The 21,142-nt window shown below is 44.7% G+C and overlaps 1 protein-coding gene and 1 long non-coding RNA gene across 3 annotated transcripts in view; both read right to left on the reverse strand.

The window, feature by feature from the left end:
• Positions 1-9,210: 9,210 nt before the first annotated feature.
• LOC122889656 lies at positions 9,211-16,092 on the reverse strand. Its single transcript, XR_006380953.1, has 3 exons — positions 15,016-16,092; positions 9,788-14,239; positions 9,211-9,507 (listed from the first exon to the last, which is right to left on the reverse strand). It is a non-coding gene; the product is annotated as an uncharacterized LOC122889656 (long non-coding RNA).
• Positions 16,093-17,289: 1,197 nt separating this feature from the next.
• The window catches only part of CCDC25 (coiled-coil domain containing 25), a 41,684-nt gene continuing 37,831 nt past the window's right edge, over positions 17,290-21,142 (reverse strand). For both annotated transcript variants that reach the window (XM_044225001.1, XM_044225003.1), the window contains one exon: positions 17,290-18,835. In XM_044225001.1, the coding sequence (XP_044080936.1) occupies positions 18,806-18,835 (30 nt within the window). In that variant the 3' untranslated portion in view covers positions 17,290-18,805. The remainder of the gene's footprint in view (positions 18,836-21,142) is intronic.

Below are 21,142 nucleotides of genomic sequence, written 5' to 3' on the forward strand. Positions count from 1 at the left end.
TGGCACATAATGGGTGCTCAATAAATATTTACTGATAAATACATAAGTTAGCAAGGTAGGAAGAAAGAATGAACTTAACAGAGAGATGTGGTGACCAAAAACAAACAAAGAACAAAACAAAACAAAGAAACCGAAACCAAACAACTATGCAAACCACAAAAACAAGAAAAAGAAAGCAAGCTTTTCTTCCCTAGTCTACTGTGTTCTTAGTATGCTTGATTCAAAGCATCCTGGGATCCAAAGATAAAACTCAGGGGTCAAGATAATATCTGCCCTCTTATACTAGCCCCTGTCTTCTGCAATGATCAAAATCAAAATATGTCATCAAACTTTTAACTTTTTCCTGTTGAAGAGATAAGAAGTGACATCTCTGTGTAGTTTAAATTTGCATTTCTTTTATTATGAGTAAAGTTGATCATTTTTTCATATATTTTTTTAAGTAGGTTCTACTCCTACATTGGGGCTTGAACTCACAACCCAGAGATTAAGGGTTGCATGCTCTACTGACTGAGCCAGTCACCCCTCTTTTCCTATGTTTAATATCCATTTGTTCTTTTCTTTTTTGGCCCCTTACTGTTCTTTTTGACTTCCTGATTTGGGAGAGCTCTATATTATCTTTGGGAACATGACAATCCTGTCTTAATTACTTTATGACCGATTGGAATCAATCCAAGTGCCTATCTAAATGGGATTGATTAAATAAACCACAGTACATCTACAGAATAGAATACTATACAGTCTTTTTAAAAAGAAATATACTAATAAGAAAGATCTCCAAGACACTTTAGTGAAAAATCAAAATGCAGGCCGTGTACACATACACACAGCAAACACTGGCTAGTTGTTTTCCAAAATGTTTCCCCTTTTCTCCTGGCACCGCTAAGCAGCAATTCTCAACCTCCATTGCAATATTGATTAAATTGTGGCCATTGAATGTAAGCAAAAGTGATTTAATGTCACTTGCAAACCTCACCCATAAAACTGTCCAGGGGGCCATTTGCCCTTCTTTCTCTTCTTATATGACTGGTTAGATCCATAGGATCTTAAAGAGTTTTCCAAAGTTTAGTGGATGGTAGAGCTACTAACTAGAAGCAAAATTCTTGAAGGCCTGTATGATTGGCCAACCAATACCAGACTGTTGTGAGCAAAATTAAATCTCTTTTGAAATGTAGGGACTATTTGTTACACCAGACAGCTTACACTGATTATAATTATGCTACCTAAGTACTTCATTTTATGCATCAACTTGGGTAGGCCGGGGTCCTCGGTTAGCTTATCAAATAGCCATCTAGATATTGCTGTGCAGGTATTTTTTTAGATCGGTTAACATTTAAATAGGTAGACTTTGAGTATAGGAGTTTACCCTGTATAGCTCAGGTAAGCCTCATCCAAACAGTTGATGGGCCTTAAGAGCAAAGACTGAAGTCCCCCAAAGAGGGAATGCTTCTGCCTCTAAACTCTAACACAGATATTTGCCTGAGTTTCCAGCCTACTGACTCATAATTGCAACATCAGCTCTTGCCTAGATTTCTAGCTTGCCAGACTGCTCTGCAGATTTCAGATTTGCCAGCCACACCCCACAACTGCATGAGCTAATTCTTTAAAAAAAGTGTGTGTGTGTGTGTGTGTGTGCGCGTGTGTGTGTGTGTGTGTGTTGGCTGAGATGGCCAGTAATGGGGAGCCACACAAACATGGCATTAGAGCAGGTGGGAGGCCCAGTGGTTGGCTACATGCATGAGATTGAGCAAATAACTTAATAAATTGAGGACAATGGGAGTCAGGTTTCTCACTGACAGAGACAATCAGTGTACATACGAAAACGAAGAAAGGAAGAATGAACCCTGTAGTATAGATTAAAAATAAAAGTATCAGTGTGAATTCGTGGTTTAATAGATTGGTAGATAGATGATAGATAGATAGATAGATAAATAGATAGGAAGAAAGACGATAAATGGATATGCTGAGAGGGCTTGAGAGCAGGATTCCCCAGCAGAAATGAGCATGTCTGGCTCAGACATCTCCATGGAACTGACCTTTAAATTCCACACTCTACTAAGAGGAACCAGGAATTCATGAAAAAATGACTGATTTCAGGGCTGGGGCAATGGAAGTACAAGGTGAGCCTGGAACTTCTCTTTTTTCTTTTTCTTTTCTTCTTCCTCTTCGTCTTCCCCTTCCCCTTCCCCTTCTCCTCCTTCTCCTTCTTTCTCCTGCTCCTGCTCCTCCTCCTTCCTCTCCTCCCTCCTCCTCCTACTCCTTTCTGCACTTCTTCTTCTTCTTCTTCTTCTTCTTCTTCTTCTTCTTCTTCTTCTTCTCCTCCTCCTCCTCCTCTTCCTCCTCCTCCTTCTTCTTCTTCTTTTTCTTTTTGTAGTACCAGAAATTAAGGAAATTCTCAAAGAATGATAGTAGTATGTAAAAGGACATGGAAACTAGCTTGCAGGGGCTCCTGTGTGTCAAATCTGGAACACTTCAAGCATCAAAACCATGACATTAATAGATTTTGTTTTAAGATTTTATTTATTTATTTGACACAGAGAGAGAGAGATATCACAAGTAGCCAGAGGCAGGCAGAGAGAGACGGGGAAGCAGGCTCCCTGCTGAGCAGAGAGCCCAATGCAGGGCTGGATCCCAGGACCCTGAGATCATGACCTGAGCTGAAGGCAGAGGCTTAACCCACAGGCGCCCCGACATTAATAGATTTTAATCCATTTCTTAAAATAGGAAATCCACACTGATATATGTACACAAACTAATAAACAGATGGGAAGAAGAGAAAGCTCTTTCATATAATAAAATAAGACCTAATAAATACAAAAGAACAATGAAGTTTAAAAAAAAAAAAACAAGGGCGCCTGGGTGGCTCAGTGGGTTAAAGCCTCTGCCTTCGGCTCGGGTCATGATCCCAGGGTCCTGGGATCGAGCTCCGCATCAGGCTCTCTGCTCAGCGGGGAGCCTGCTTCCTCCTCTCTCTCTCTGCCTGCCTCTCTGCCTACTTGTGATCTCTCTCTGTCAAATAAATAAATAAAATCTTTTAAAAACAAAACAAAACCCAATTCACAACCACCAAAAGAATAATTAAATCAGACCAAAACAAAAATCGACAGAGGTTAAAACTAGTAAGTGAGAGTAGAATAAAAAATAGAATAATCACAGAGTCTCAAAGGGTTGCCATACCAAGTACCTTTCTGGTACAAAGTAGGAAGAACATAGATTTTCAGTGGCAAAGCCTGGCAGACCCCATCTTAATTAAGTGATTAAAGTTAATACCACTAGGAATGGAACAAGTCAAATCACGTGAAATCTAATAGGGTGTAACAAGAACACAGCATCGCTTCTGTGCTATTCCTGCCCCCCAAAATGCATAATCTGGGTCTAATCCCAAGGAAATACTACATGAATCCAAGTTGCAGGATCTCCTACAAAGGCTGGCCTTATAATCCTAAAAATATATGTCCAGGGTTTGAATTTCAAGGAGGACCTGTTCTGGATGGAAGGAGATTAGACAGGCGTGGCAGCTGGGTGTGACGTGTACCCCAGGACCGCACTGGGGCCCATGCTCAAATATCTCCAGGGCATTTTGTGTAATGTAAGTGGGGGCTCTTGGTGAAGTTCTTTGTAGCATTTTTGCAACTCTTCTATAAGATCAAAATGGCTCCAAAATAAAATAGAGGTGTAGATGTAGCTACAGATAGATGTAGAGATGGAAGTGTAGATGTAAACGTTAGAATGATACAAAAAAAATTAATAGAAAGTGGTAAGCTAGGATACCAGAGTATGGGAGAAGGGATGGTTGGAGTCAGGCACGAGGACTAGATTTCCCAATGCATACCTTTTCACATAATTTTTATTTCAAACCATGCAAGTATTGATTTACTCAAAAAATAAACCAATTTTAAGAAGCACAAAACACAACTCCGACCATGTCCCTGTTCCACCTAAACCTTATCGTGGCATTTAGTTCTGTCTGTCCTTCTGTCTCAAGCAAGCTTCCTTGCTGTTCTCATCTCTGTTCACACTCCTTTAACCCTGCCCCCGGCCCTGCCCCTCCCTCAGGTTCTATTACTACTGTATACATTGATGGGCACTCAAACTCACTCAGGTTATGCCAAGCACTTGGCACATCCCTTATCTAATCCATGTGCTTCCCCCACTGTGGCCTTGGTTCCACGGAAGACCCTTTACCGAGAATGTTCTTCCACAACCTGGTAGCTTCCTTTGAAACCCAGCCCTCCTCACTTGTTTGAGCTTCTGCCACCAAAATGTCTTTGGGTTTAAAAGATAAAAGGCACAGTCCTTGCCCTCTGGGGACAAATGATGGATTACCATTTACTCTGAGAAGTGCTAGAGATCATTCCAGAAAACCAAGAAACACGGAGAAAGAGCAGGTAATTCAGCCTGCAGGGGATCAGGGAGAGTAAAGCCTTCACAGGTCAGGCCTTGGCAGGGTCAAAGTAAGGGAGAGAACAAGGGATCCTTTTCAGGAGAGACCTACAGGTTGGGGTTATGGAGATTATAGGAGACGAGCCGTGCCCCACCGGTGGGTATCACCTGGGTGAGAAAGTGCACCTAATTCCAGCAAACACTAATCAAGAGATGCTGAGCGGCCCCAGTAATGGAGGCTGTGTCTCCAGCCTTGCTCAGAAGGGTCCAGGGGAGCCTGATGGTTCAGAGGCAGCAGAAGCAGGATGGAGCCAAGATCACATCCTCAGGCCCAGATTTCCTCCTTTGTTCCTCATGTGAGCTTGAAGGTCTGGTCTTCTCGGCATCACATTTGAGCGTGGAAGGTACAGAGGTAATACGTGCCCTCGGCAGGACTCCATTCCCTCCCTGACTACCATCCCAGCCCACAGGATGTTTTGCTTGCCACGGACTGCCCTTTCCCTTCTCTCCAGCCACGCCAGAGCGCATCCAGGAAGAGGAGAAATTTCTCCCCCAAATGGCTCCATTTCTAACCTCTTGTGAATCTTGTTTGGGGTCTGGTGGGCCAGGGAGGTGGATGGGTCGGTGGTTTAAGGATATGTATATGCGGTGGGAGTAGGGAGTGAGGGTAGGCCGTTCAGTCTGTGCCCAGGACTGGATGGATTCCCAGTTTTGGGGAGCCTGAAACTGATATGATTTGGCAGGAGACTGTTTTTAAGAAGAGGAACAGAATATAACAAATGCAAAAATATAGACCTTGGGTATAGGTCTGTGCAAGGACACAGGATGGAGGTTACAAAGATAGTACTGTCCAGGGAATTAGGACCCTGTTCCAGACCTGCCTCTGCCACTCCCTAGATGATGAAATCAGAGCACATCTCTGTCTAGCTCATCTCTAAGGTCCTTTTCACCTTCCTTCCCTCTTTCATTCATTCAGTCATTTCATGAGCAAAGCCATTTAAAAGTCACCCAAGCCCCTATTACTTTTTTAAGAAGCCCCTTCCTGCCTCACATTAAATGCAACAAAATGCATTCATATCATCCATTAACTATATACTCGTATGTGCTGTGTTCTTAAGCTTTTTTTAAACTTCTAAGTTGAGGGGTGCCTGGGTGGCTCAGTGGGTTAAAGCCTCTGCCTTTGGCTCAGTTCATGATCCCAGAGTCCTGGGATCGAGCCCTGCATCAGGTTCCTGCTTGGCAGGGAGCCTGCTTCCCTTCCTCTCTCTGTCTGCCTTTCTGCCTACTTGTGATCTCTGTCTGTCAAATAAATAAAATAAAAATCTTTAAAAATAAATAAATAAATAGATACACTTATAAGTTGAACTTCTTCAACTTCACTTTTGAAAATTTCATTCACTTGACAAATACTTCACTGAGCACCTAGTATGAGCCAAGCACTGTTCTAGATGTTGGGGTACAGAGTTAACTAAAATCCCTTCCCTTACGGAGCCTACTTGGGGTCAAGCTCCACAAATAGGTTTTAAATATATATATATATTATATTTAAATATATATTAAATATATATATTTATATTTAAAATATATTAAATATATATTTATATTTAAAAATATATTAAATATATATTAAATATATATTTAATATATATATATATTACAGCAGATGGTGATAAATGCTAGGGAGAAAAATAAAGCAAGGGGGAAAAAAAGCAAAAAATAAACTTGAAAAATGAAGCCAGAATGGGGGTGAGGTTGGTTTATTGCCCATGAAGTTCCCTGGGTTTCAGCGGTTAGTTCTGGCCCGAGGCCAGGATTAATAAAGGATCACTGAAGTTAGCCCTAGGGAGATAACATCAGTAAGACTGAAGGTCTTGCCAGGAACTCAGGATCCTGGAGCTGAGCCTTGACTCAGAGATGATTCAGATGTTGGTTGGCTCAGATAAACTCGATCCCTTTATGGATGTGTATTGCTAAGTTACAAGCTTAGAATGGAATGTTTATGAATGCTACATTTCAGCATAAGGATGGCATCCTAGAATTACATTTGTAGACCCAGTTAAGTATATGTATATTAGATTGTGCTGGTGCCTATTTCAATTTGGAATCCCAGATGTGCTTTTAAAGGTGTCGCTGATTTCCTATGCCCTGGAAAGCTCGTGGGTATTGTGCCGAGTAAATTGTCCTGTTAATGAACTTCTGACTTTGGGCAGCGGCTCCTGTGGGCATGGAAGTGAGTAAAGACCCAAGTAGGCCTCATCATTTACCTTCCTATCGACTTTGGACTTCTGCATTTAGAGATCTGCAAAGAGATCTCCACCCCATCAGGGGATCAGAGGCTGTAACAAGATCACTCCTGGTCCTCACACAGACCCCCCAACTCTTTGTACCTTCCTCTATATTATCCTCAGCATCTCTCCTTGAAAAACCGCCCTCCCCCCCCCCCCCCGCCGCCGCCACCAGCTCCTCTGCTAGGTCCTGCAACTCTCTATTCGGCCTCAGCCCATTCCCAAAAGTCTGAGTCCTAGAGCTGCTGTCCCTGAGCCCTGCGGTTCCAGCTTCATCATCGCGAACTCCCATGCCTTCTCACTGCCTTTCCTCTTTGGCCCTTCTCCTTAGTAAAGTGGTTTCCACCCTGTCCTTTGGGTACATTGGGAAACCCACTGCTATCACATTCCAGGGCCATGCGGAAAACCGGCGCGTCCCCTGCTACAACATCCAGACCATTAACTCATTGCTGTCCCCTGCTCCTCCTTGGAAGATCATGCCGACTGGCTCTAGTACGTTCCCTTTCAACCCTAAGGTGTGGGCCTGGTGCCCTGATAGTCAGCGGTGCTCACCCTCAGAGGGGTGCCCCACCTGAGCTTGTTTCCACCTTCCTGACCTCTTCAGCCGCAGGCAGCACCATTTTCTAGGACACATATTGCCTTACTCCATGTGTCTCCTACTCAGGGCCTTCCTTTCCTACCATAACCAAACTCACCTTTCATTAAACCCTCAGTCACATAACCTATCCATTTTCCCCACTCCCTTTGTTCTACCTGATTTCCTTCCCCTGGGTCCTGGAGCCCCTTAGCCCCTTTGGTGTTGCCCCCACAAATGGCCTAAACTCCCCTAAATTTATCCCTTAGTTGGTGCACGCTCAGCCCCAGACTATTCTGTCTTCCTTCTCTTTTCCTGCTCCTTGGCTGGGAGTTGGCTGGTGGAGAGGGTTATCATTCCATGCTAAATGGACCGACTGCAAAGTCATCCTATGTCTACTCTTTCCTTTTGGCAATCTGATGCCTTTCTCATAAAAGCACACTTTCATGACTCCAGTCACTATCTCAATCCTGCTCCTTCACCCTCAAATTTTATTCCCACTCCTCTTGCCAATTTCTGAAAATGTCTTCATCTGCCACTTTCTGGAAGCCAATCATTAAGGGTTTTGTCCTTTTGTGCTAAAAATGCCCTCCTTGTCCCAGCAGATTAATCTTGTTCCCTCTAAGTCATAAATGCTTGGTCCAGGAGAAGGACATTCCAGGTACTGAAAACTTGCCAAGGGAGGTCATGCAAGTGTTATTTGTGAACGCAGAACTCATGGAAGGCATTAGATTAGAAAGTGGAGTTCTGATTTTCTGAGGGTCAGTGGTGATGCCCTGTAACTACAGGTTTGGTGAGCTTGCCATCATTCTCAGGGAGGATTACTGAAGGGCTGCTTTAGGTGATTTAGAAAATGTCACAGCAATTATTAGGAGCTAGTACAAGTTCTTTAAGTCTCATTTTGACAAAGTTGCTCAACAGGTAAATCAAATGCCATAAATCTATTTGATCTGGATTTCAAACAAGGTGTTTTCTGATACCCAAGTAAGCAAGGAGAAAAATATGGTCCGTATTAAAGTAAAATTAAGAGGATTAGTTACTGGGGGAGTGTGCTCAAAGAGTGCTGAATAATTGAGTATTCTATCAGAAAGGATGGTTCTAGAAGTTTTCTGGGAAGGTCCTAGCCTGAGACCATCTGCATTCAGTGTTTTCCCAAATTTTTGAATTATAATATAGGAGGAATATTTATAAATAGTTAGGTAATATTTGTAAAGGGGATTATTTTGGAGTAAATAATTAAAACCAGGATTAAGTTAATGAATTCAAACAAGATAACTTTAATAGGAAAAATTCATTAAAAATATATTAAGTGAAAAAAGCAAATCATAGAAAAAAATTTCAAGAAGATTCTAAGTGAACGTATCTTTCTATACACGTCTTTGTGTGTTTGTTACACTTTACAGAAAAAAAAAAATCAATCCATCCATCCATCAGGCCAAAGTCCTCGAATCCCAAAACCCCCCCCAAGCCCCAACAATCTAATCACCATGAGGTGTGGAAAAGACTTTGGGGTTGACAGTGTTGGTCAAAGAGTCAGCTGATCGAGGCTACACGCAGTGAAGACAGGTTTCAGCCCTGTTCTGTGCAAACCGCTGGGGTTGGGGCCAGGGACTGTGAATCTTTGGGGAGCTGCTCCTTTCCTGGGTGTTAGGCAAATGACTGAGTGAGGGGCGCTGACCCCATGTGATGTGAGAGGTCATCTTCTGTCCTCAGAAACCTGTTTTTCTGCTAAGGGGACACTTAGGAGCAATCCCAGGGGGGCAAAAGACAAAATGATGGGTAGAAGACACTGAGACCTGTGTGGCTCCATAAGTAACTTTCTAAGAGACACGTGGCTTTAGTTTTTTTTTAAAGATTTTTTTATTTATTTGAGAGAGCAAGAAAGCACAAGTGGGAGGTGCAGAGGGAGGGAGAGAGAAAATCTCTAGCAGACTCCGTGTTGAGCACAGAGCCCAACACTGGATTCAACGTGGGGCTCGATCTCATGCCCCTGAGCGGAAACCAAAAGTCAGAAACTTAACCGACAGAGCCATCCAGGTGCTCCTGGACAAATGGCTTTAGAAAGTACTGAGCTTCCTGTCTCTGAATGCATTCATGCTGACACTGAAGGAGTTCTGTAACAGGATGTCGTAAAGGGCACAAAGACGTCCGTCGGCTTTGGTGACCTTCAAGGTCCCTTCCAAACTCCCCGGCACATGTTTCTATGAAAGTCCATCATTCTATGAAATCTGTGCATGAATGCCCGTGAGGGAAAGCTAGAGGCTGAATCTGAAACAAAAGAGGTCTGTTTTTAAAGATAAGCTTTGTGTTTTGACAGCCATTTTCTTTTTAAATCAGTACATGGTATTGGTTTAGAAGATTTAGGCACCTTCTACCCCACATTTCTAAGATTTCAGTGGCAAAGAGCTTTGAGACCCCTCCCTCCCACCCACCCAGACACCAAAGCATAGCTTTTCCAGTTGTGCTTCAAGATTCTTGGTGCTGGAGGGATACCTGAGGTCCTGTCTTCCTCCCCCAAGCCAAATACAAGACATCGATACGGACTCACAAGTTGACAGCTGGAACCACAACTGGACAGAAGCTGAGACCCATGCTATTCTCTCCTGCCACCTGCTGGCCCTTCCCTTCAGGTCTTGTTTCTGCAGGATTCTGGTGGTGTCCGTCCAGGAGAATTCATTTCCAGGAGGCCTAGAGGGGAACAGGAGTGTTCCCTGTCTCTAAGGGGAAAGCCTGGATGACTTCCAGTGGTTCTTACTCAATCTAAGAAAATTATAACGTTGCAGATGACAATGACTGGAAGAGACCTTCAAACCTGTTGTAAGTCAGCCCTCTATTGATAGCCCACGGACAAGAATGATTCGGCGCAGGAGTGTTGGGTAATTTTGCGCTGACATACACAAATTTGACTTAAAAATCAGATTCATGGTGTGATTTGCTATTGGATAGTCACGAAGTCGCAGAGCTGAGAACAGCATGTGAGTACACCCACATTTCAGTTGCAAGCCATGCCAATAGCGAGAGGACAATAGTCACAGAAGGCCTGCATCTGCCCTGTCTACCTTTCCAGTCTCTGCACCCCCTGCCCCACCTTCTAGAAGAGCCGACCACTGGGGAAGAGGGAAGCATTGGGGGTGGTGGTCCGGGGGAGAACTGAAAGAAGCGGTGGCCTAGCTGGTGGGCTGAAGTTTTGAATTATATTTGGGATTCAAGTTTTGATTTAAATGGCAACATTTTTTATACCTAAAAGGACATTCTAATTTTAAAGGGAATCTGTTCCTATTTTGGGCACTTGATCAGAAAGTCCCAGAATCTGATCTCTTGGCCCAAGACATCATCAAAAGGTGGACAGGGGAATCCAGAGTTCTGCCAAAGAAAGACCTAGAAGGAAACAGCCACTTCTTTTTTCCTGTGCTATCAAGCTCAGCCCTTCTAATGAATCGGTTAATAAAACCTCGTTCCCCCATGGCAATTGTCCCGAGCTGAGAGGCAGCTGCCGCCTTTAGAAGCTCAAGCTTGGTTCGCCTCGCTGGCCTTCCTTCCCGTTACCTGCCTGACTCCCACAGCACTGGAAATTACCTCACTTGTAGTCCATTTTCCAGTGGGCAAAGGAAGCCCAGAGGGGACAGTCTTGTGCTAGCTCACATAGAAAATGTACTGAGTTGCATCCTAAAATCCACACTCCTAAAGGTAAAATCCATGGAAATGGTGTCTGGTGTGTAGCTCCCTTTCCTTCATGTTCCTGTGCCTATCCTCAACCACACTAGACCTTTTCTCCCAACCCTTGGAAGGGGCAAAGGGGCGCTGGGGCATGGGGTTAGCCAAGTCGCAGGGGGTTGGGGCGTGGACCTCCTGAGTCACTTGAGGCCAGTTCTGTCCCCAGCCCCTCCTCTCCCACCCCCAAGCACCAAACTTAGGTCAAAGCAAGCAGCTCTCTTCCTTCCTCGTGTTCCTTCTCCACTGAGCTCAGGCTGAACTGGAGTACAGGAGACCCTTGAGAGGCAGCCTGTCCAAGCAGACATTGTTTTGTGGGTGGGGACACCGAGACACTCAACTCTTTTGCTCCTCTCTATTTCAGACCTCATTACCCACCCCAAAGCCCTAGGAATCCGGCGTGATGTCTGGGAAGTGGCTGGGCCTTTTCTTTTGGATTAGATGCCCCAGGAGGCAAACACAGAGAGAAGTCCCTCGCCCCTCCCTCCTTAGCTGAGCCTCTGCTACATCCAGGCCCAGCTCAGCTGAGTCCAGAGAGAGAAATTCTACCTTTGATAAAAAACTGTTAACACTGGTTGCCTCCAAAAAGGGAACTGGGAACATATCACTCTGTACCCTTTCCTTCTTTTAAGTAGACTTTTTTTTTTAGAGCTGTTTTCTGTTTGCTGCATAATTGAGCAGAGCTACAGAGTGTGCTCATTTACCATCTACCCCCGCCCCTACCTACACACAGCCTCCCCCAACGTCAACTTCCCACCAGAGGTGTCCATTTGTTACCACTGATATCTAGCCACTGACACGTCACCATCCCCTGGAGCCCAGTTTCCCTTAGGGTCTATTCTCGGTGTCCGTGATGTGGGTTTGGACGAATGTCTACTGACATGTATCCACCATGACAGTATCCTACAGAGAACTCTGTGCCCTCTGCCCTTTTATACATTTGGAATTCTGAACCATGTGTCCCTAATTCATATAAGGGAAAACAGTTTGAACATTCTTCCCAACTCAGAATGCCAGGAGATCCTGGGGTGTGGGGGTTAGTCCTCCAAGGGAGCTCACTTGCAGCACCCGGAGGCAGCCGTGGGCAAGATGAAGTGAGGGAGAGTTTGTGTCCCTGTACTCTCTTTAGTCCCTGCTATTCGAGTTGTCTGAATACAAGCAAGGAAGAAAAAGTCCAGCTAATCAATATATTGTGCTGTTCACCAAGGTTTTACGATGTTACAAATCTTCAGTCGTTGTCTGGTTTTAAACGCGGCGGATAACACTTTTCACCATGGCAGAAGAGAGAACAAGCAGGGCCTCACTTTGGGGGTGAGGGACAGGAACCTGGACCACCTTCTCCCTTTTTGTGGCAAAAGGAAACATTTTCTAGCCATGGGCATCCATAAAGCCTTCTCTGGGACAAAATATAAGCTTTGTCTATTTGAGACCTTCCACCCATTCCCAGACATTTTTTTCCTCCCCATGAAGCATGTTAATAACATCCTGGAAAAGGCCAGGGAGAAGGAATTTCACAGTCCCTGAGCAGACAGCTATAACTTTAGCTTCTCATGCAGCAAAGGCGGTGGGAAGACCAGGCTGATCCCGGTCAAGGGCAGGAACAGGGGAGACCAGGCCTGGCAGGGTGGTCGGAGAGGCCACAAAACTTGCTTCCTGCTAGGAGTTCTGGAAGCACATGGGGAAGACTGGGGCATGATGGTGGATAGGGACTGCCCAGGGGATGCTTTCACATCCAACATTCAGCAGCCTTGGGAGGTCTCATGCCCATTTTGCAGATGAGAAATGAAGGCTCTCAGAGGTGAGGTAGAGACCAGCAAACAGCAAAGGCAAGGCAAGCAGGCGCCAAGGTTTCACATGAGGTCTGGAGCAGGACTATCAGCACAGAGGTCCCCATGGTGATGTTCTCATACAAGCCAATGTATAGTGGCTGGCTGAAGATAGCAGGTTACCATTCTCATTCTTGGCAGAACCATGTGGTCAGACACCCTCTCACTGGCAAAGAGGTCGAAGTCATGGTGGTCCATGGTCTCAGAGGCCTGGGGGATGGCCGCCTGGATATGAATGTCTAAACCCCACAGCATGGGAATTTACCTCGCCCTCGTCCTAGTCATTTTCCGGTGGGCAAAAGGAAGCCCAGAGGGGACAACAGTCTTGTGCTAGTTCACACAGAAAAGGACAGAGGTAGGAGTAGGGGAGATAATGAAGTGCTGGGAACCACTCCCTACCTCGAACATCCTGTTCAGGCCCAAGTTCCATTACTCTGTACGATCCTCTTCCCATGGGCCGTAGGGCAGGGATGAAGGAACATTGGAGCTTGGAAACTCCTCCAGAGGAAACAGGAATTCAGAGAGGTTAACTAAGGCACCCAAGGTCGCACAGGACATTGGAGGCCATGAAGATAAAAGTCCAGGCCCAGGTCCCAGGCTGGGCTGCCTTCCAGGCCAAGGGAAGTGGGGTCAGGGCATCCCCCAATTGTCACTCCAGTGTAACCCGAGCTACCAGTGCAAACAGAGTAAGGATGAGCACTCCAGAGCCATATCCGAATGAAGGCTGGCAGGTAAGGCCAAGCAGGGAGTTGCCCCGAGGAGGGGTTTTGAACTGGCTTTAGGAATGAAGGGAGAATGGACTTGAAGAGTTCCAAAGACTAGCAATTCTAGTTTTGAAATAAGTTATAGAAGCCTCACTGATACAGAGGACATTTATGATAAAATGGAAAAGTTGGAGTCTTGAAGTGACAGAACAGAGATAAGGGCTTCACACCCGAAGAGAATTCTGGCAAGGCTGAGCTGGTGTAAAGGGTGGCCTCTAGCAATATTTTTCTCTTGACCTTCTGCAGTCTGTAATTTTGACCCACTGACCCTGGATTTGGCCGAGGAGCTAAAAAGGTTTAAGACTAACAACCAGTCTTTGACAGCTGAAAGATCCTATTCTCAGAAGCAGAATGCAGGAGTGAGCAGCACACGTTAGCCTGCTCTCTGTGAGGCAAAACCCAAAATACCAGCAGGCATGTGGGCGCCTACGGCCTCAGCCAGGCAGGATGTGAAATGTCAGACCATTAGTCTTGTATTTTTACTGCAGTGGCTACAGGATGGGGTTGAGATGGGAATGAAAACGCATGCTGACTTAGGAGAATTCTTTCTTTCAGCCTTAAATATCACCACCCACTCACCAGGCTCGGGAACGAGTAATGGCTACAGAAGATACTGAGGCTGAGCCTTTGTTTCCCCTTGGCCTCCATTCCTTGGCTCTCAGCAAAGGCAGAAAATGCCAGGTCAGTGGCGACCGGTGCCTGCCAACAGCAGAGAAGTTTCTTATTTCATCTGGCTCTGAGACAGAACTATAGTCACAACCACTAAGGTGGGAAGTTCCTACCATAAGTGATACTGTGAGATCCGAAAGGCAGAAGCCATCAATGTGAGCAAGAAAGAGAGGTTAAGTCAATTCCAACAGTAAACCATGGGGAGCACATGGTGTGAGACAGCTATTTGTATTTGTAGTGTATTCCAAGTATATGCACAGGTCTCCACTTTTTTGGCATGAAAATTCTGGGTTCAACCTATATTCCTTGTATCAGTTATTTACTAAAAACTGAAATCCAAGAATTCTCGTAGCTAAGGCAATTCAAACCAAAAGGATCTAGGTGTTTCCCTGACTAGTGAGAAATAGGATTCAAAAACATCTTGTAATAGTCATTGAACAATTCAAGTATGCTTTTGCAGCTGGGAGAGACTCTGTGGCTCCCCTCTACCCCAAGACCTCCCCCTGCAAAGGTACTCAGTTACAGAACAAGCACCACTACAGAAGGGGTGAATCTGTAAATAACACTGGTCCAAAGTCCCTACATTCACCAGAGATACTATTCCAAGGCACCTGGGTGACTCAGTCACCCAGTTCAATGTTCAGATTATGATCTCAGGGTCATGGGATTGAGCCCTGCGTTGGGCTCCTTACTCAGTGGGGAGTCTGCTTCTCCCTCTTCCTCTGCCCCTCCCCCTACCTGTGCTCTTTTTTTCTCTCTCTCAAATAAATAAATAAAATCTTAAAAAGAAAAAAAAGGAGGCATACCATTCCAGCAAGTCTTCAGAAGTACAGCCTCATCCTGGTCAAAATCTCAGCAGAACCCCCAGGAATTCTGGAAGGTCAGATATCAAGTTGTAAACTTCAAATACTAACATGTAAACATCATGGCCCTTGCGCTCCAGGCTTTTTGCTTCTCTTCCTGGAATTCTTGGGCAATCTTCCCTTCATCCTAATTTGCTCTTTTCCTCCTGCTAAGAAGCAAAACTGTTTGAAGGGCATCATTTTAGGCAGCCAAGAACCTCCTTCTTCCTACTTGCCTAAAAGAAGTATGCACATCCCATCAGTGAGACAGAGGCTTGGGGACGCAACGTGAAAAGTAAAATCCCCCCCCCACACACTTGATTCTACTCAAAACGATAAGATTTTATTGTATTTTACATATCATTCATCCAGGATGCGATGAATATGCAGTTGGCATCTTCTTGTTTGTGAAATGACACAGTGCGCATAAAGCCTCCTTAAGTGTGCTGGGCCCGGGTGGGCAGAAGCTGGAATGGAGCCCTGCTTGGGCGCTGGCAGCGGCCTCATTTCTGAACCATTACACTTACTGGATGGAGTTAGATGGGTTGAGACTGACACTGAGCTTGGAATTTCAGTTTCTAATTTTACACTTTGGATTGTAAGACAGTTTGATTGTTTTATAGTCTACTTTAAAATCAAAAGGTTGCCCACTCACTTTACCATCATTTTGAGTATGGGATTTGTTATTCACCAAGCTGTATTTGCAATCAAACAGAGACAAAGCAGGCTTCAGTATCACAGTTCAGGAAAAACTGGGAAGGTGGTTCTATTTCCCTGTCCGGCACACTGTTCCCCAGAATCTGTTCCCACCCAGAGAACAAGGGCTTCGCCTCTCAGATGCAGAGGTGGTAGGGAGAGCTCTGGTCTCCAGCTGGAGGCTGCAGCTGAATTCTTTCTCCTCCTGCTCTGTGTACGCCTGACACCTTCCTTCCTCAGTGGGGAGACTACTGGCACGGAGTAGTTAAAAGGCTCACCAACAGCCGTGTTTTGAGAAAGTGTTAAAAATAAAACAACAGGGGCACCTGGGTGGCTCAGTGGGTTGGGGCCTCTGCTTTCGGCTCAGGCCCTGGTCCCAGGGTCCTGGGATGGGGCCCCGTGTCGGGCTCTCTGCTTGGCGGGGAGCCTGCTTCCCTCTCTCTCTCTGCCTGCTTGTGATCTCTGCCTGTCAGGTAAATAAATAAAATCTTTAAAACAAAACAACAAAATAAACAGGAGCTACTGACAGGGTTCAACCGAAGCTTGTTGCCTATTCTAATAACCACACCTTCCAGACTTCGGGAAGCTTCCCAACATGTGTTTCAGCACTGGCACTGTGACGGAGCTGCCTTGCCCAAAGACTGTGACCCCAGATCCACAAAGGCCGTTAAGAAATGAATTCTAAAGCTGTGAGAATAAAAGAGCCGAGCTTGTGAAGCCAATTAAATAATGTGACCCTCACCAGCATGCCCCTTGGAGCAGGGCAAAGAGACACAGGTAAAAAGACACACCCTTAGGATGCACAGATTTGATCAAGGGCACAGCTCATAAAAATAATGACCTGGAACTTTCCTATAGGAAGTTTAGTGAACAAGCCACTAGCAAGAAATGAGAGGGCTTCAGTGTCAGCAGCGTGACCTGTCAGCTCCGAGCCAACATCCTCAAGAGAAAAGGTCCTTGTTCTTTCTGGGATCATGGATGCTGAGGAAAAGGCTGCCCCCTACCCAGAGGCAGGGGAGATCAGCACAGAGCAGCTCTGGAAGTTCAAAGAACCAGGAAATCGATCCGGGACAATTCAGAGGAGAGGCTTTGACACTTTAAACCAGTGTGAGGTAAGAATGAGGACAGGTTTAAAATTTGGATCCCAGGATCTCACACATTACACCAAATATAGATGTCTGCTTCAAAAGCTCTAATTCTTCCTGCTGTAATGGGGGGTACACAGGAGTCCTTCAGAAGCATTGGCAGGCTAAGGTGATATGGTGAGGCCCATTCCAGATGTTGGCCACAGCGTGCAACAAGTACCTGAGGTGCCGAACTGGAGCCCTACTAGCTCCCACAGAGGGTGGGAACGGGCTTCCACCTCGGCCCTGTGGTGGGCATGTGGGGGAGAGACATAGGGGCAGCGAGGGAGGAAGAGGGTACCCTTCTAGAAGCTGCCATGTTGAGCCTCAGATGGACAAGGTTCTCTTACAGTCAGAGCACCCCAAAACCAGCATGGGGATGGGGATAACGAGCAAATTCTGAGAGTTCACATATTAATGTCCTTCCAAATTAAAAAAACGATTTTTTATTTTTACATTTCTAAAATCACAGAACTCCAGGCTGAATGTTAGCAGACACACGTACACACACGCGCACATGCGCACGCGCGCACACACACACACAATCTCTGATTTCTGGAGTCCTCTCCCATACCCTCTCTCAAAATCTGGCTGAGTTACGCCTCAGGGAAATTTTCCAGTTCAACCCTACACACCGACTTGGGATAAATAGAAACACTGAATTACCCATAGTTCCAAAGTGCTATAACAGGGTAACTTTTGCTGGGTTGGAATACAATTAACAAGAAAAAAGCTGCATGTGGAGTTCTGGGTGTGGTTAAAATGTGAATTTGTATGCCTCCTGACCCATAGGCTTTGTTCTCCTCCCCTCTGGCTGTTTTGTTTTGTCTCTTCCTACCAGGACGGCAACAAAAACACAACTTCTATTCAGGATCCCACTGGAGAGTAGGTGGTTCAGATGAGCAGTCCTGTTACATATTAAGTTACTGGGCCTACAACTGAGAAATCTGAACTCTGAGGATACAACTCAAAGTCAATATTATCTCAAGGTAAATAAACAAATTACTTAGCTGGCCCCTGAAATGCTTCGTTGTCTCTAAAATCATAACCCGAACACGGGACTTCTGCCTTCTGCTGTATCCCAAAACAAAAATGAGGTAACCTGACATCCTCAAAATGATTCAGATCATGCCGTCCTATTTCTCCCCTCAGTGCTGAGAAATGACTCCAGAGCCTGGAAATTGTCACGTATGTGGTCTGGGTTACTCGGTGCTTAGGTAAACACTGCCACGTGCCTGACCTTGACTAACACAGACTACCTCTCTAAGCACGATGGTAACTGGGGGGAGGCCCTCGCTCAGAGAAAGTATGCGGAAGGTAGAAGCCAGGATGAGGGGAGAGCGGAGGACAACGCTGCTAACACACTCACATGACATTGGGACAGGAGTACTGAAGCCACCAGTCTTCTGAAAATGTCACTATCACCTTCGAAACGCATAAGCTTTTTTGTTCTAGGCCCCTTCAGGGCCAAGGGCAACACTCGCATATACTGCACCGATACATTCTTCTTAACAGAAGTGAAGCTATTTTAAGAATATGAAAAAGCTTTTCAAGACATCTGTTTTCAGGGACACACCAGAGTAACAAATTCTTCTCAGGGCTGGTTTGTTCTAAAGTCTATCCTGAGAACGAGGGCAGCCAACTTTCATGAGGTACCAAGACAGGTTTCAGCAAAAATATTTTCACTTTCCTAAAGTTATATGCCGTTTTTCAAGTCCAAATATATTATAAATATCTGATCCTTTTCTGTCAGCAAAGGAGGAAACTTTTTTTTTTAAGACGCCAACGTTGGTAATATTTGTGTAGAATGAAGGTAGAATTTTAGTAGTGTTTTTTTTTTTTGTTTTTTTTTTTTTGTAACACCAAACACAGATGAAATCAAACCGTCTGCAACTGTCCCGAAATTCACATCTTTCAAAGGTCCTTTCCTCCATTCACATGAATTCATCTGAATCATTGCCATCCTGTAGGGAACAAAAAAGTGCAACTGTAAAAGCCTTCAACATAAACTACTCAAATTTTAAAAACTATCTTAAGTAACAAGCTTCCTGATGTGTAACTGCAAAGTTCAGAAAATAAAAGTAAAAAGTAACATCATTAAGTTCACTCACCAGTTCTCTACCTTAAAGTAGGAGTCGTTTAGACTAGCTGGATTTCTATGGTGTCATTATATGGCCTGAGTTACATAGCCACAAGTGACCAACAGTCTCTAAGTTATGAAGTAAAGGCCCACCCAATCTAGGATAGGACGGAACAGGTGTGACGAAAACAAAATGCAATTGCTCCAACAACAACAAATTATGAAACCAAACAGATCCTGCCTCATATCCTTTGCCAATGATGCTGCCAATAGGCAAACACATTTTTGGCCTAGATGCCATTATTCTGAGCCTCGAGGTTGTCACAAGATGGAATTTTTTTTTTTTTAAATAGGAAAAATGATTAGGAAGTCATGGGCTAGGTACTAAATTAAGTGGCTTGCCAACTTTTGATTAAAAAACCTTAAATGATGGTATACATTTGAAAGGCCCTTGTTTTATTGTGTGGCTTATAGACATGTCCTAAAGACCAAGGACAAGAGTAGAGCCTGACTCCTTTTTGATCTGTTGCATACCCTGAGAAAACTGCCCTGGATGCCACCATTCACTAAGTATCTAAGTTTGGGACATTTGCTTGAAAACGTCACAACCTCAACATATTACTTGCTGTAGCTTCTCCTTCCCCCCGGCCTGATACCTGAGCTGTGAGAGAAGGGGAGGGCTCAGGCTTCCTCCAGGTGTATATGCTCTACTCCCCCTTATTACCTCTTATTAAAGAAGGGCAAGGAAACAGGAAATACAGGCAGGAAACACCGGTTTCTGAGGCCCGCTCTGATCTCGAGTTTCATTCGGTAGTTCTCTCTGTGCTTCTCATCAATGAGTACAACAACCTGAGGCCATGGCAAAAAATGCCTTAAATAATTGTATGAAGAGCAAACTCATGTTGGCATTCTATGCACAAACTGGAACTGTGACTACCTTAGTTAGTGTCCTACGCTGAAATCACAGCATTAGAGATGTTCGAAGAGTCACCATCTATCTTGGAAGGTCCATATTAGATTCCGAACACTGAGGTGGAAAAATGCTCTAAGAAAATTTGGGTTGGTGACAATGAAAATGTGTCACTCCCAATAAAGGCTGTGAGTCAAGATTTGCAGAGCGTCTGTCCCATGTGTCTGAGGATCTGTATTTGGGGATTACAGTAACTTTTAAATATACATCTGAGATCTAAGACTTTATTTGGATAATTTAATTTTTTTTTAGAGAGAATGAGAGAAATGGTGTGTACGAATGGGGCGGGGGATGGGGAGGGCAGAGGGAGATGGGGGAGAAAGAATCCCAAGCAGGCTCCAGTGCGGAGTCAAACGTGGGTTCAATCCCACCACGCTGAGGTCATGAGTTGAGCCAAAATCAGGAGTCGGACACTTGAACAACTGAATGACCCAGGTGCCTCTATTTGGCCAATTTTTATATTTAAGAATCCCTTTAAGAGTCAATATTGGGGGGCGCCTGGGTGGCTCAGTGGGTTAAGCTGCTGCCTTCGGCTCGGGTCATGATCTCAGGGTCCTGGGATTGAGTCCCGCATCGGGCTCTCTGCTCAGCAGGGAGCCTGCTTCCTCCTCTCTCTCTCTCTGCCTGCCTCTCTGCCTACTTGTGATCTCTGTCTGTCAAATAAATAAATAGAATTAAAAAAAAAAAAGAGTCAATATGTTTTTCAATATAGCAAATAGATTTCCTGTCATCCGCCTATAAAGTGATAAATAAACTGAATTGAAAGGAACCGTTCGCTGATACCAAATTTAAAAGATTAGGAAGAAATTAGATTGACAAGAATTATACTAAAGAGGAGAGCAAGAGCTCAAAATTAAAATCAACTTCAGAGTGGAGACTATTTTTTCCTGATGAATTTACATAAGCCACATGAAAACTCAAGTCCTATTTTACATAAACACAAAGCTTTAACTAAAGACCAACCAATCACGCAGCCAAACTGGATCACAAAAGGTCTGTATTCCCGCAAGAGGGTTACAAGGAGAATGGAAACCTCTTCTTCAGCAGTACTGGGGGAAAGATCTAAAAGTCCTTCCACTACAAGGCAGAATAAAAACACCCAATGTAAAACTTCCCTGGAAACACAAATCTGATTGAAACCTGGAGCTCAGCTCAGGGACAGGGGAGCAAACAACAGACAGACAGGAACGACAGAGCAGTTAGGAGTCCTTTGGTTTATAA

The sequence above is a fragment of the Neovison vison genome, chromosome 11 (genome assembly GCF_020171115.1).
Source record: "Neovison vison isolate M4711 chromosome 11, ASM_NN_V1, whole genome shotgun sequence".
Taxonomy (NCBI): domain Eukaryota; kingdom Metazoa; phylum Chordata; class Mammalia; order Carnivora; family Mustelidae; genus Neogale; species Neogale vison.